The sequence below is a fragment of the Cyprinus carpio genome, chromosome A24 (assembly GCF_018340385.1).
Source record: "Cyprinus carpio isolate SPL01 chromosome A24, ASM1834038v1, whole genome shotgun sequence".
Lineage (NCBI taxonomy): Eukaryota > Metazoa > Chordata > Actinopteri > Cypriniformes > Cyprinidae > Cyprinus > Cyprinus carpio.
The window spans coordinates 7,445,705-7,461,788 of NC_056595.1; the positions used below are offsets into that span (position 1 = coordinate 7,445,705).

The following is a 16,084-nucleotide window of genomic DNA, read 5'->3' on the forward strand; positions in this document are numbered from 1 at the left end:
ATAATTAAATTATATAAAGATATACTAAAGTTTTACTTAAGTAGAAAAGCACTCTAATTTAATTAACTGCATTAAGTATAAATTTAAAATGTAATACATCTTCATTTCAGTTAATGTGATTAAGCGCCTGGAAACTACATTCCATTTTCACTTATATAATTTTCTTAAATAATTAAATTTTCTTACTAGGTTATATATTATTTATTTAATAAGTACTATAAGTACATAAAATGCAAAAGTGGACTTACCTCTCTAGTGTCTTTATATTATACTTGATATATATTACAGTACAAGTTTTGATTCAATACTTTATAGTGCATTGAATGATACAGATTGTATCCTACTATATTTTCTGCTTTTTGCTGTTTCCATTCTTTCCATTCACAAACTAAACACAATTACAAAATAAAACAGATTTCTCTGAAAAACTTTATTCCATATTATTTATACAAGCAGTTTAAAAGGAATATGCTAGATGTTAGTGGTATGGCATGGTTAAGGGCTTCTGCATTACACACCTTTACTCAGCAGTTGACTCAACAGTTCCATGGAGCAGGATCCCATCCCTGCCAAAGAGGTGGGGTTAAACCTCGCAATCACTTACAATTGTCATTCAGCTGCTGGAGAAAACATTGCTTCTTCTGTTTCCTGACTGAAACATCTTTTCTTGCAGGTAAGAGTTCTGTTACAAATGCTTATTACAGGGAATGGATACTTTAAAAAAAATGTACTCATGATTTGCCTGTAGATTTACAATGAAAGTAACAATTGTAAATTATTTATTGGGCACTACACTAACTGAGTATAGTGCTCACCTGCCTTTAATGGACTTTGACCTCTTGGTGAATGTTTAGTGAGAAGGCAGCGAGATGAAACTCTGAACATGAAACACCTAACGAAAGCAGAATTCACAGGACGTTCAAAGCTTTCACACATATAGTTTTTTCTTTATTTCTAACAAGTGCATACATGAACAAAAGACAAAACACACACCCACATTGTCACAATTCAAAGGAGAGGAACGAGGAGTTGCTGGAATAACATGAACAATAGTCTTTAATAGTCCACAAGAAACAGAGAACAAGCAGGACATTCAACAAGTATAACCGACAAACGCAAACTGAAAGGGCTTTTGAACACAGGATAATTGGGAAGACACAGGTGTAAGGAATGACTAATTAAAAGGGAACACGGCACACATGGGGAGGAAAAAACACAACGAAATGAGTCCATGGGCGTGACACACACCATGAGCCAGTCTCAAAGGCTTTTTTAATTTTATTTATTTATTTATTTATTTATTTATTTATTTATTTATTTATTTTTACGCAGTTTGTTTAGTGTATTCATACAATAATTTGAGCAAATACTCTCCTTTGCAAGAGTCCTTATTACGGACTTAATATACTGTACATTCAAATAATATACTTATTCACAAATGTAACTATTTCAGACACTTAATTGCATGTTAATTGAAAATTAATGAACATTTTTTTTCTGTTGTCTTGGAAATATGGTTTTACTTTTATATGATCAACTAAAATATACATTGATGTCATTTTTAATGAAACACATGTTATATATTTACATATATTTGTAATTAAACAAATAGTGAAGTTTCAATTTAGTATTTTTTAAGAATATTTTAACTTTAAATATAAAAATAAGACACTACAGTTAAAAGTATAATCAATTACTTCACATGTGTTTTAATATGTTAGTCAACATAAATAAGTGTAGAACGTACATCTTTAAAAGAGTACATACATCTTTTTTTAAGAAATATGAAAGTGTTTCACTTAAGGGGTCTTTTATTTCATTAATATTATCTGCAAGTACAATATATACATATAAGTACACTAAATATACCAATTAATTAATTAAATGCAGATGTACATCACTGGAAGCATATTTATTTTTTATTATTTTTTATTATCATTACATTGTGATTTGTGATTTCACTGAAAAGAAAGTTGCTATATACATATATAATACCAAATTCCAGCACTGGATTACCACACATTATAACATATAATAAAAACATGGTGGGGACAAATTCAGACTTGGCACTGTAAATTATGCTTAGACCTATCTGTTGTTCCTTTTTATTACATTGTCATGACTAGATGGGCCAACTTTCTGAACACCACAAAGGCATTGTTGATCTGTAAATGTGGACAACCATGGACTCTTTTGAGATGTAGAGCAGTTCAGAATGAGTCTTTTCCACCAAATGTTCTTTCTGGAATAAGAGTGTTGATTTGTGTGTGTGAATTTAACTTGAAGATCATAGTAACTGGTGCTTTCTGAGTGTAGTTTATTGGGATTTATAATGAAAAAATAAATATCATCTCTATTAACTGTTACTTTAGTCATTGCTATTTCAGTGTTTGCTCTTTAATGGCACCAGCCACATGTAAAATCTGCCACCCCATTCGTGTTTATATTCATCTTGTTGCTATTTGTCCTTGTTTCTAAATATGTCTAATTATTATTCATGATGCCACTGTGTTTTCTTCCCTGTTTATCCACCCTAGTGATGTCATCCTCCACCCCGCTTCTGTCAGAGGAGTTGTTCCAGTGCTCGGTGTGTCTAGATGTTTTCACCCTTCCTGTGTCCCTCCCATGTGGTCATACGTTTTGCCAGTCATGTATCCTTGCACAGTGGACAGCATCTGGCTCCTCCCATTGCCCCAAATGCTCCACGGTTTTCCAGGAAACACCAGAGCTCTGTGAAAATTCTTTTGCTTGTGAGATGGCCAAACAAATCCGTAATCAGAGGGGTCAGAGGTCAACAGAGTATCATCCAGTCACATCAGACAATGTTTTATGTGACATGTGCCCATTAGAAAAAGCGTCCTGTGCTGTAAGATCATGCCTGGTGTGTGTGGCATCATACTGTGAGGTACATATGACTTCTCACACCTCCAGGTTCACCAAGCACACAATGGTGCAGCCTCAGCGGATGGACAAGCGAATTTGCAGGATACACGAAAGACCCCTGGAGCTTTACTGCAGATATGACCAGTCTGCTATTTGTGTGCTTTGCATGAATACAGAACACAGCACACACCACACAATACCAGTGGCGAAAGAATGGGCAGAGAGAAAGGTTTGCTACTTGTCCAGTGAATGATTGTCATTTTATTCAAAGCAAAGAGCAAAAGGAGTGTTGTATTATATTATATTTTTTTGAAAAATTTTAAAAATATGTGTAGATATTTTGATATATTTTGAGTGTGGTGTGATATATTTTTTATTAGCAAGGCCATCAGTGCTGATCACTTTTGATGTCATTTCCATTTCCAACATGCTGGATCTCATTATGAGGAGTTTTGTTATTCACAGGGAATTCAGCAGTTCAGGATCTAACAAAATTTAACAGTATTAATAATAATAATAATAATAATAAATAAATTAAAAAACATTATGCATTATGCTTATGCAAAATGTCTCATTACTTAATGTCAGTTCATGGTTGATCTGTCTAAAAAGGTTTATAATTATTATTAATAATAATAATAATAATTACTTACTTTTATTACTTCAATTTTTACTTCTTTTACTGGAGACTGACTGTTGTGTTTTTTATATGAAAGTCTACAAACATGCAATATTTTCAAATTTCAAGTGCAAATATTTTACATTTTAAATGCAACTATTTTACATTTCAGCTAATTTGCATTTGATCTGACATGGGAAAACAAACAAACAGAAACAATTATTTAAAAAAATATAAATTATTAAAAATTACTGTATAAAAAAGTTATAAATGGGTGACCACACAAAGAACTTGTCTGGGTCATAATTCACGACAAAACAACAAAGACATATATCGAAAAAGTCTACAAAGCACTTTTACCTATGATTTTGAATCAAAGAGGCATTCTTGATTTTGATTTTGTATTATTTTTTTTGTTTATAATTTCTTTTTTATCAACATGTGTTTTGTTTTTCAGACATTCTCATGTAGTTTCTGTATTTTCATGAGACATAATTGTGAGCATATCCATATTCTCTCTGTCTTTGTCATAGACTCAGTTATTAAAGACACAGTCTGACCTGAAGCGGATGATTATGGAAAGATGGAGTAAAGTTGATGAACTCAGACACTCTATAAAACTAAATAAAGTAAGACCCTACAAACTACAGGTTATATTCACTTTTTTATTTAATCTAATTGTAATTATGTTCAAAACTTTGTTCTTTGCAGACAAGGTGACATAGGCTTAATGAAATTAAATGTAATGCTAAAACAGATGATAAAGCTGCCACCTAAAGTGGTTAAGAATCTCATCCTATTAGCTTGCCAAAGTAGGTATGCATTTCACACACCTTTCTTGATTTGTTGATTTGTTGCCCTTTTAGGAGAACATAGAAAGAGAGATGGCATACAGTGTTGAAGTCTTCACTGCACTGCAGCAGTTTATTGACAGAAGCCAGTCTGAGCTGCTCAGGAAGATGAAACACAAACAGAAAACTGAAGAGAAACGTGTAGAGAGCCTCATTAAAGAGCTGGAGAGGGAGATCGCTAAACTGAATGCTAGAAACTCTGAACTGGAAAAGCTGTCATGTTCTGAGGATCACCTCAACCTTATACAGGTTACTCTTCTGTGCTTTAGCATCTTTTCAGCTGGATCTGCAGGTTGATTGCTCATTTAGAATAATAAAACAATGGATATTTCAGTATGAATTTAGGACATTCTTCAGTGTGTTTAGTAAAAAAAAAACAAAGAAAAAAACAAAGTAAATAAAAAAAATGAAAAAAAAAAAAATATATATATATATATATATATATATTATATATATTCTATATATATATATATATATATATATATATATATATAAATACTGAATGTTGTGACACAGGGTGATAACTTTAATTATTGTATTTGTATTTGACCCTTCCAGGCTTTCCGTAGTCCAGGTGAGGTGCCTAAGTGTAAAAGCTGGTCTCAGCTCAGTGTGCACACCCATCAGGGTCTGGAGGTGCTCAGAGAAACCCTGAATGCTGCAGAAGAACTGCTGAAAACACAAATATACACCGTCACAAAGAGAGGTTACTATTATGTTTCTGTAATTTGGTAGCTAAAAACAATAACTAAATGTTAGTATTCTAATTGTGAAGGAAGTTACATATAATTGTGATGGAATACACACACACACACACACACATATATATATATATATATGTATATGTATTTCTTTTTTTAAATTATTTTAATTTATTTATTTTTTCTACAGAACTTGAGGCAATATCCCAGTATGCAGGTATTATAATATAATTTAAGATATGGATCTATAAATATTCTATAGACTTGGAATATAAAATACCTAATAAAATCTCTATTAAAAAGACTCAATCTTGAGTCTTTACATGAATCTTTTCATGATGATTTATGTTTTGAAACCATTTTGAAACTTAATGTTTTTAACAATTTTTTAATTTGTTTTGTTTAATGCATTTAATGATTTTTCTCCCTTGAGCCATCTTGAATCTGCATTTGAGTCTTTGAGCCATCTACTTTTTTCTTGTATCATTGAATCATCTTGAATATATATTTTTTTAACCATACTGAATCCTTACTTGAGTCCTTGAACCATCCTGAATCTTAACTTCAGTCTTTGAGCCATCTTGAATCTTTACTTGAGTCTTCAAACCATTTTAAATATTTTCAATTATTTATTTAACTTTTTCTTAAATCTTTAACAACTTTAAGTCTTTATTTAAAAAAACTTTGAACCATCTTGAAGCTTTACTTTAATCTCTGAAAATCTTACATATCTACATATCTTTACAGTTCTGGTACATTTTCAACTGCTTCTTTGTTATAGTAAAACATGTGAATACACTATAAATTGCATACCTCTATTTATCAGAAAACTTATTAATAGTTTGCCTGATGTAATTCTAGCAGTGGATATGACCCTTGACCCTGACACAGCAAACCCCTGGTTGGTGGTGTCTGCAGACAGGAAGTGTGTGACTGACGGCAATGTAGAATGCAATGTTCCAAACAATGCTGAACGTTTTGACATGGCACCATGTGTCCTGTCAAGAGAGCCCATCTCAAGGGGAAGGGCTTATTGGGTAGTTGGAGTCTCAGGTAAAACAGCCTGGGACTTGGGAGTGGCCAGGAAATCTGTCAACAGGAAGGGTTTGGTGACGTTGAGCCCAGACTATGGTTACTGGGCAGTTTGCCTGAGAGGGGGCTCCGAGTACAGGGCTTGTGACTGTGAATCAGTGCTTCTGTCACTAAAGACTCTTCCTCAAAGAATTGGCATATATGTGGATTATGAAAACGGTCAGGTATCCTTTTATGATGTGAGAACATGCACACATATCTACTCATTCACTGGACAGCGCTTTACAGAGAGCTTACTGGCCTACTTTAACCCAGACATGAATGACACAGGAAATAACAATGCCCCACTGGTTATACAACCTGTCAATATTGACAATGGAGATAAAACATATGAAACTGTCACAATATAAAGAATGTTAATCAACAAACATAGAAATGTAACAAAGCAAATGTTGTCAGATTGAAGAAAATTGATAGAGTTTATTGATAAAGACAAAGAGATGATACTTGTTAATCTATTCAAATGTTTATTGATTTTTGCTGAATAACCTGCATATCCAGTTAGTTAAATGATGCAATGAGAACACAAACCATTGTTTATTCAAGATTTGATTTAATATGACATTTGTGATTCCAAATCACTTGTAATTAAATGTGTAGAATATTTCCAGTCACGAAAAATGTTAACTTATGCAATCTAAAACTTTTATTCACACACACGTTTGTATACAGTATGTGGCTTCTCCATAGGTGTAACCCATTTGATGGGTTGTGTTTTGACTTTGTGGTCAGTCAACCTATTAAAGATTTTTCATAAAAAAAATAAAATAAATAAATAAATAAATAGCACTCTAAAATCTGTTCAGCTTCACCTCGTGCCATCTGGTCTGTCAGACTTCTAAGTTTCAACCAGTCAAACGTATAGCGTGATCACAGCTAAATCACTAGTGCACTAGATCAGTAGCACAATCTGTTGTACTAGTCAGTGGAGTGCACGGAAACTTTGTCACAACAGCAAAGCCATGTTCACGTGTTCGTTTGGCGGGAGATTAAACTTCCATGGTGGTGGACTTAACCTGTAATTCGTCAACTGGTCAGTAGAGGCTGGCTGCAAAAGGGAGTCAATCCCATAGACTCCCCATGTTAAAATGCCCAACTTTACAGCAGAAAAAACATTTACAGCCTGGTTCAAAAAATGATTTTTGTCTATATAGCTAATTTTTCCCCTCTTGACAACTGTGAGGGGGTGATTTTTTTTTTATAACTCATCCATTTAAATTATATTAAGCCTTAAAGTTCTGCATATTTTAGGGCGTGGCCATTTGAGTGACAGGTGGATTGCCGCTGCTGTCACCACCATCGAGAAAGGTGGGCGTGGTTTCAGCAACCAGCTCCCGCCTTTTTGACTATTTTCGATAATCCGGGAGTGACGCGTTGCCAAGATGGTGACGGTCAGCTCTGCCTACTTTAGGCTTCAAAAACGCTCTTTGGAAACCTACGTGTGACGTCACGGACACTACTTGACTTTTTTACAGTCTATGGGCTGTATGCAGTGTGTGTGCCCAACCCAGTATGGTCCTGCAAAGCCCGCTTCAGCTTCCACTCTCAGCGCAAACGATTGGATATGCATCTAAAAGCACACATTTATCTAGATCAAACATTTAAACTAACATTGTGATATGCTTGAACTGTTTTATATATAGATTTTATTTTAGGCGAGTTGTGATGATTTGAGAAGGCTAAATTGATCAAACATGTAGGCTATAATCAATTCACTCTCTGCCGCTGCTCGTTACATAAAAAAAAAAAAAAAAAAAAAAACATGTGACACTTTCGTTCTTCTCTCACTGATCATCTGGAAAATGATAACCATGTAATATGACCCAACAGGCTGAACCCAGCATTTTTTTAAAGTTATTAAGATGTTTTTGTTATTAAAGTAAGTTTCTACATTATAATATTATCAATTTGAAGTTTGTGTCCATGCACATGTTTGCTTTCACTATAGTCAATATAAATGGTCCTGCTGTTATGATAAACTAATTCATAAAAGTACTTGATTTATGAAGAATTTGATGCAGTCTCTCAATTGTGAGGTCATGAAAGATGCATGAATATAAATGATGAAAGATGTTCAAGGAAAGTTGTTTAAAATATTTTTGAATGGAAAGGTTTTGGGTCAGTATGTTTTTTTTTTTATTATATTTAGAATGTTTACATTTTTTCACTATATGCATTTGTGTTGGATCAAAGATACAATAGTAATATTGTAAATTATTCACAATATTATAATATGATGATTTGGTGTTCAAAAAAATATTATTATCAATCCTGGTTGACAATTTTATGAATTATTTAAATCCAGAAAGTGAGAAAGAACAATATTTGACATAAATATTTTGTAAGATTCTAAATATTTATTGACACTTTTGATCAATTAAATGTATACTGTACAGAATGTGTTAATAAATGTAATAAATAAATAAATACTCCCCTAAAACTTCTGAATGGAAAAGCAACTTCTGGGCAAATATTGTACGTAGTCCTCTGGGTTGTTTTGTAAGTCTCTCTGTCTTCATTAAGAATGCCAGCGATTGTTCAGAATACCACGCAAGCAGCTGAAGGACCAATGTCACCGTCTACAGAATGAGAACACACTTCTCAAACACCACAGCCGCACACAAGAGCAAAAACTACGTAGGTACACAAACACAAACTAACTAATAGATCCACAATACCAGGATAAAGTTATTAATCATCATTTCCATTAACCTCAACTGGCAGCTCCAGAAACATGCAACCTAGCTGGATGCTGTCAGCTTTACTTTATGGCACTTTTATTATTGCATTGTATGCCCAAGAACACAAAGCCTTGAAAGGATTATTGCTTTAATGTAAGACAGTCTTTTGTCTCGGCTGTTCAGGTTATCAACAACATTTCTGCGATTAAAGCAAGGACCTCCATCTGCAGCGAGGGATGGAGAGCTGGAGGACACTATTCAAGAGCTAGAGGCCCATGTAGTGACTCTATAGAGTCAGAAGGGGGCACTGCAAAGTAAACTCAGTTTAGCCAAGCAGGACATCTTAGACCTGGGCATCAGAACACATAACAGTGCAAGAACAGGCGAGGAGTCACTGGATATGATAAAATGGTATTATCACTTTGGACATACACCATGGTAATACAGCAGTGGCATGTAAATAAAAAGAATATGGTACTTTGAATGACTAAATATGTGAAAGGGGTGTTTATTTGGTATTGTAGTCCAGATTTGATTCAGAATCTAATCTTTCTTTCTCAGTCTCAGTGTGAGGTGTGGATGGGGACGGAGGGGTCAGAGGAGCTGCCCAAACTGCTCCTGCTCGCTATGGCATCTGTCCACTGGATGACACCAGAGGAGAGATAGACAGATTGTAACTTGACCTGTGGATATGTGTTTGTGTGTTTTTTTTATTCACTGTAGAAGACATTAAAATGGCACCAATAATAAGTCTATAGGAACTGATCTTATAAGCATATAAATACGTCATGACATCACGGATGATGATACTATTCACATCATCTACAGTGCACAGCATAAATGAGTACACCCCCTCTAAAACTTAACAAATTCAGCAATTACTCTTTACTTAGAAGACATGTTAGGGTTCTTCGGAGATATAATGTTTCAACAAGCCTGCTTGATCAATTACCAAAGAAGAATGCCAAAATTATTCAGCAAAATACGATTTTTTTTATCAAAGTGATACAATTTTGTGTTGCAAAAATGAGTACACCCTCCTGAAAGTTACTAAATAAATAATAATAAAAAAATGTATAGGTTTTAGGCTATTTTTGATCAACAGGTAAGTATACTGAACCAAAACCTTTAAAGACAAGTAATTTCCTGACTATTAAAAGTGTTATATAGCCCACTGAATCATAATCAGACTTAATGCTGGCAGCAGTGGAGCCACTTGGGAGAGCCAGGTGACTTATTTCTTAGCATAAAAGAGGACAATGGTACAAGAGGAATACGAAATTGTTTTAAGTGTGAAAATGTAGCAGAAGTAGCACCGACATCCAAAAACAATGGACTTGTGATAAGGCTCCTGAAATACTCAGGTCTTCACTTTAAGTTTTCCTTAAGTGATGAGTGAATTTTATTTTAGTTTTATTTTATTTTTGCTAGAAAAAGAGCAGGAGAAATAACATGCAAGTGTCTCAAAGCCAGCAAAAGCTATCAAAAGAGTCACACTTTATCTCACAGAGTATGATGCAGCCTGCAGAAGTGACATGCATGGTTGTTGTCACCACAAGAATTACCTACTGTAGCAACCCTCCCCTCATTCCCTGCATTATTGGGCTTTTTTTTTCAGCATAACAATGAAGATATTAATTCTCCCAAGGTGAAAATCCTTCAGTGGACATGTATTTTACTCAATCTGAACGCTCTTGAGCAGCTGTGGGGGATTCTGTAGAGATGAGCTGAGCAAAACTCCCCATTAAAGACCAGAGCATTTAAGGAGGTCGTCCAGGAGTTAAACAGGACAGATGTTAAAATTTGTCATGAACTTGTACACTCAGTGCCAACAAGGGTCAGAGCAGTATACTTTAAGTTCTGGAGGACATACTAAGTACTAGAATATTATACATTTTCTGAATTAAATCTAGGGTGTATGCATTTCTGGAATCCTTCATTTAAACAAAATTGGCTAATTTACCTATCTTACAGAAAATATTGGCATATATTTTGTTGTTTTTATTAAGTATATGTTTAATTTGTTTAAATGTTGCCATCTTTCCATTAATTATATTAGTGATCATTAAGAAAATACATCTTTTATATTTATTCAGAGGACAATTAGATGAGCCCCGGAGACTGATCCTCAGTGAAGACCTTATCTCCTAGACGGTGACCGGGACAAGACCACAGGAACCAGTTGACTCCTCTGCACAATCTGACTTTGCTGCAGCCTGGAATGGAACTGCTGGTTTCATCTGGCCAGAGGAGAACTGGCCCCCGACTGAGCCTGAATTCTCCCAAGGTTTTTTTCTCCATTCTGTCACTGATGGAGTTTTGGTTCCTTGCCGCTGTCGCCTCTGGCTTGCTTAGTTAGGGACACTTAATATCCAGCGATATCATCAACTTGATTGCACAGATACTATTTAAACTGAACTGAGCTGGATAATGACATCACATTTTGAAGGGGAATCTGGGTCAGGGCAGTCTGTAGTGTCTTACAGTCTTCATACAGTTATGACTGCTCAGCACAGTATCATGTTGTTCAAGAATTAACAGTGAAAGGCTCTGTAAATAAAATATGAGAATTGTATGTAACCCTATAAAGTCTACTTTGGTCTCTAATTTATCAGCATGATCAAAACTTTGCTGAGAAACCTGTTGACCACAATATTCTGCATGCCTTTGTCATCTGATTGATAGTCTGTATATTTTATAGCAAGCAAAAGGCTATTTAGTATAATTGTAAAACTGTATCCCTTCAGGTTGTGGTACTGGTACACATGTATTTTTGCTGTCAAATCTTTGCTGTTTTTTGTGATTATCCATAGATCTTTATTATTTATTTATTGGCCCCCATAATAAAAACTATAGAGCTTTGATCATACAACTAAGCTTTTCAAACTATAATTTTAATAAAACATAATATTTGGAGATATAGAGTGACAACTGATATTAATTTGCATTTTATATAAATAATCTACAATACTGTTAGATTTTAGAATTTAATATTTTGGCCATATAAAAATCACCATATAGCTTTTTTTAGTTTAGTTTAAACACACACACACACACACACACACACACACACAAAAATAAAAATAAAAAAATAAATTAGTACCATTATTTCATGCCAGGCTTTATTAGGTAAAGATCTTAAATAAGTTGTAGTTTCCACTTTGCGTTGTGGTTCATTCTATATCTACTGTTCTATGACAAATCAATTGTATTTCAAATCCCTCTTTCTTCTTTTACCTGGTTAAACAGTACTATGAATTTTATATAAAAAACAAATTCACTTTTTTTTCAGTTAGATCTCTGTATCTATTAGTCATAGAAATAAATTGTTTGCAAGGCATTCAATGCACTTCAGCGGTTTTGAGAACATAAACCACACAGAAAACATTCAAGCACAAGAACAACACTGGATACTTTTTCATATCCAAACAACACACATAATGAGTCAGCAGTTTCAAAGTCCTTATCTCTGTGGCTGACACATTATAGTCGCCTAATTCATAACTGCCTTTAGCATCAGTTATAACAATTGGTGTGTTCAGCCATATCCATGTGTAAGGAGGATGTGTGCAGTCAAATGTCAAGAAGAGCATCTTTCACTTGCAGTCAGCACTTTAAAGCAATTTGTTTATCTGGTCAGATAATTGAGTGTAATGTTATCTAAATAAAAATAATAATAATTACTGTAAATCATGTTTTCATAAAACCAATACCAGCTGAACTGAATTCATACTTCAAATAAACTGTTCACAACCATATGAGAAAATATAAATAATTTGCCTCTGGATTTAAATTTACAAATAAATAAGGACAGCATTTCACAAAAGGTTTATGAGCAGGAAAGCAAGTTCGAATGTGTCATGTTACTCTGATCTGTCAATGATTTGCTCAATTTGATTATAGAAATGCAACTTGAAAAGTGAAAGGCATGCCTTATGAAAATAATACTGCAAAGAGACTACATTAAAAGGTACAAGACTTTTTTTTGGAATGCTTGTTTTATTGTTGTTGCTATATTGACATTAAGCACCATGTTTGAGGTATAACAATTCAGTTTGAGATATAACAATTCACATCAATGGAAGTTTTGGAGTACAATATATTCAAATAAACACCCATTTTCACTACTGCACTGTACTACAACACTCCTGAATAACCTACAGGAGCCTATAGACTGGTATTTGGTCTAAGATATAGCTTTACCCTAGCACCTATTCAATTCTGTAAACATACATGGGATAGTTAAGGATTCAACACAAGGGAACCATGTTTGGATTTGCACATTTCACAGTATAGTCCAACTTTTATATGGATTCAAACACTTCAAATTGTGGTGTCAAAACACTGGGTGGTTCTTACCAAAATGTCTCTTTTGAAAGGTGAAAACAAAGAAATGAAATGGTTGTGCAAAAGTCTTAAGTGTCAATTTTTCAAAATTTAGATTTATACATCATCTGAAAGCAGAATAAATAAGCTTTCCATTGATGTATGGTTTGTTAGGATAGAACAATATTTGGTTAAGATACAACTATTTGAATATCTGGAATCTGAGGGTACAAAAAAATAAAAATCAAAATATTGAGAAAATCAGCTTTAAAATTGCCCAAATGAAGTCCTTAGCAATGCATATTACTAATCAAAAATTAAGTTTTGATGTAATTACAGTAGGGAATTTACAAAATATCTTCATGGAACATGATCTTTACTTAGTATCCTAATCATTTTTGGCATAAAAGACAAATCTAAAATTTTGACCCATACAATGGATTTTTGGCTATTGCTACAAATACTGTATACCCCAGCGACTTAAGACTGGTTTTGTGGTCCAGGGTCACATACTGTTTAACGGAATGTTGGCAACAAAACACAGATCCGAGTGGATCAGAGAGTGTGCTTGTCAAACAGGTACTCTCCCATTTTTCCGTGCGGGTCAGAAGAGATGAGGCGACTCAGGCTGCCGGCGTAGTCACCCAGCATCTTAATGGTGTCATGACTGTCAGTAAAGAAGCTGCTCTCTAGGAAATCACACAGCTGGAACAGAGTGACAGGGAAAGTAATTTACCCTGTTTTTTGAACAACAATATGCAATTATATTGGAAAACACATGAAACAAATGAGAAAGAAGATACAAGTGCTGTCAGTTGTTGTTTCCCTTATGCTACTCACATGAGGGTCAGAGTTTTCTCCAGCTGCTTTATGGACCTCCAGCAGGGATTGGTTAAGAGACTTTTGATGGTCCAGAGAAAAAGTGACGGCATCCATACCTCCTTTCCAATCATCACGACTGGGCTTCTGATAAGTGATAGAGAGAGATAAAAATTGATTTTTATAAGCTTCTAAATTTGATGGCAATGACACCATCCTTGTGAAAAATAAGTGTGCTTAACTGTACAGAATATGCACTTATTTATTTATTTATGTTTTTACTGTACTTGCATAAAATACCACAAAAGTAAACTTGGAGTGCACTTTATTATTTCTTCACACATTTAAAATACATTTAAATCTTTATATTCAATAATCTTGTCAAAAAGTTTTAATAATTTAATAATGTCAAAGTACAACAATTTTGATGTGTTAACTATACTAAAGCATAGTTCGCATTCAGTTTGCAATTAAGTATATTCTTTTAAAAGTACATAATTTGATCTATAATCTGTAATGAGAAAAATTCTCTCTTTAAAGTGTGGAAATAAAGGGTTTCAGTAAGCAGTGTTCTTTTATATTAGAACCATCTCAAAGATACATATACCTTTAGCAGTCTTCAATGCACCAGTCATATGTACTATTTTTACGATAATTCAGGGCGCTTTTTTATTTTTTATTTTTTTTTTGTTTAAGCATCACAGACCAGAGCAACGTGACTTTTCTATTGAACATTTCCTTTTGCGTTCCACAAAAGACTTACTGGTATGGAAGGACATGAGGGTGCTATTCCTTTAAAACTCACTCACCGCAATGGTCTGGAGAACGATTCGTCCTCCTCTTGTGTTTTGATACTCCAGCAGGTGCTCCGCCTGATCCCTTTCCTTCAGTGAACGCTCCAGGAAAAACTTTGAGAAGTGGGGCAGAGCCACATCATCTCTGTCAAAATACATTCCCTATGAGACAGAGAGAGACTGTATTAGTGTTACTGTTTTAACAGACATGCAGGGGTCAATTATTAACATACAGCCAAATCAACAGTATTTCATCACTGCATATAGAATATTAAATATTCTATTCGTAAACACTTCAAAAAAAATATTTTAGAACCTGTGCACAATGCACACTTAGCATGAAGTAATCACTGAAAATAAAATTTTTATGTTTAAATGTATTTCTGTGCATTTAAAAAAAATAACAGACCAGGGAGAGATACACATATGAGGCCGTCAGTTTGAGGTTGATCAGTTTGTTGATGTTTGCCTCATTGTTCGGGTGAAGATTCTGCTTGACTAGAGACATTTCTGAGGAGGAAAACACACAAAACAGATGAACTATAATAAAAAAATGAAAAACTTTAAAAGGTTAGTAGAGCAGATGGGGATTCAAGACAAACATTACATGTACTAACAAAAGGAAAAGAAAATGTCTGTATATGCATACTGCACAACTCTCTGTCTTACCGTGTGAAGTGTGTGATCACTGTTCAGTGCTGATACTGAGTGTGTGTGTATGACACTGAATTCTGCCCAAACCGTTATAGATTTATCAGATGTGACGTAAACCTTGGGAAAGTACTAAAGACATGTAACTCTCCTTAAAGTATGATTCAAAACAGTGATATACTGATTCAAAAATAATACAAATTAAAATATTTTATATAAACCCGTTTCAATGTAACGTTATGCATATTTGTTTCTATAGATATGTTGGTGTAAACTGAATTCAGCCTTTAATGACATGGATAGCTGCATATGTTGCACAGCAATAATTAAATATTTATTTTGGCACTACCAATTTAAACCAACTATGTTTTTGAGTTTATTAATTTATCATATAAAACTTTCCTGTTTTATATTATATTTATGCTGATGCATTATACTGTATGTTCGCTGATTGACTTTAACAGGAGCTACAAATCATAGACTCACCGTTTCAGCAACGATACGCGTCAGATTACGGCTGGAAACACGATATTTCTTTAATGGGATGATTTATAAACTCGTTTATATTCCTGTGTGTTTGTTGTTTCCTCGGCAGTAAATCTCCCCATTGCTTTTACCCACAGCGACATCTACAGCTGAGGAGTCAAACACATCCAGTCACGTGGGT

The 16,084-nt window shown here is 34.1% G+C and overlaps 2 protein-coding genes across 4 annotated transcripts; one reads left to right on the forward strand and one right to left on the reverse strand.

Moving 5' to 3' along the window:
• The first annotated feature begins 563 nt into the window (after positions 1-563).
• On the forward strand, positions 564-7,284 carry LOC109049303 (E3 ubiquitin-protein ligase TRIM21-like). The gene is made up of 7 exons (XM_042714134.1): positions 564-673; positions 2,538-3,112; positions 4,036-4,131; positions 4,369-4,602; positions 4,912-5,059; positions 5,245-5,271; positions 5,919-7,284. Exons 2-7 carry the CDS (start codon positions 2,540-2,542, stop codon positions 6,494-6,496), a joined length of 1,656 nt encoding a protein of 551 aa, XP_042570068.1. The 5' UTR covers positions 564-673; positions 2,538-2,539; the 3' UTR covers positions 6,497-7,284.
• A 6,238-nt stretch (positions 7,285-13,522) lies between these two features.
• Positions 13,523-16,059, reverse strand: LOC109048948 (ferritin, lower subunit-like). Of its 3 annotated transcripts, none has more exons than XM_019066598.2 (6): positions 15,904-16,059; positions 15,436-15,537; positions 15,176-15,276; positions 14,782-14,928; positions 13,994-14,119; positions 13,523-13,858 (listed from the first exon to the last, which is right to left on the reverse strand). In XM_019066598.2, the coding sequence occupies exons 3-6, from the start codon at positions 15,272-15,274 to the stop codon at positions 13,709-13,711; spliced, it is 522 nt and encodes a 173-aa protein (XP_018922143.1). In that variant the 5' UTR covers positions 15,275-15,276; positions 15,436-15,537; positions 15,904-16,059; the 3' UTR covers positions 13,523-13,708. The 3 variants fall into 3 exon arrangements, with proteins under 3 accessions (XP_018922143.1, XP_018922144.1, XP_018922145.1); XM_019066599.2 differs by having other exon boundaries at positions 15,436-15,549; positions 15,904-16,057; XM_019066600.2 differs by lacking the exon at positions 15,436-15,537 and having other exon boundaries at positions 15,904-16,048.
• Between the last annotated feature and the right edge of the window lie 25 nt (positions 16,060-16,084).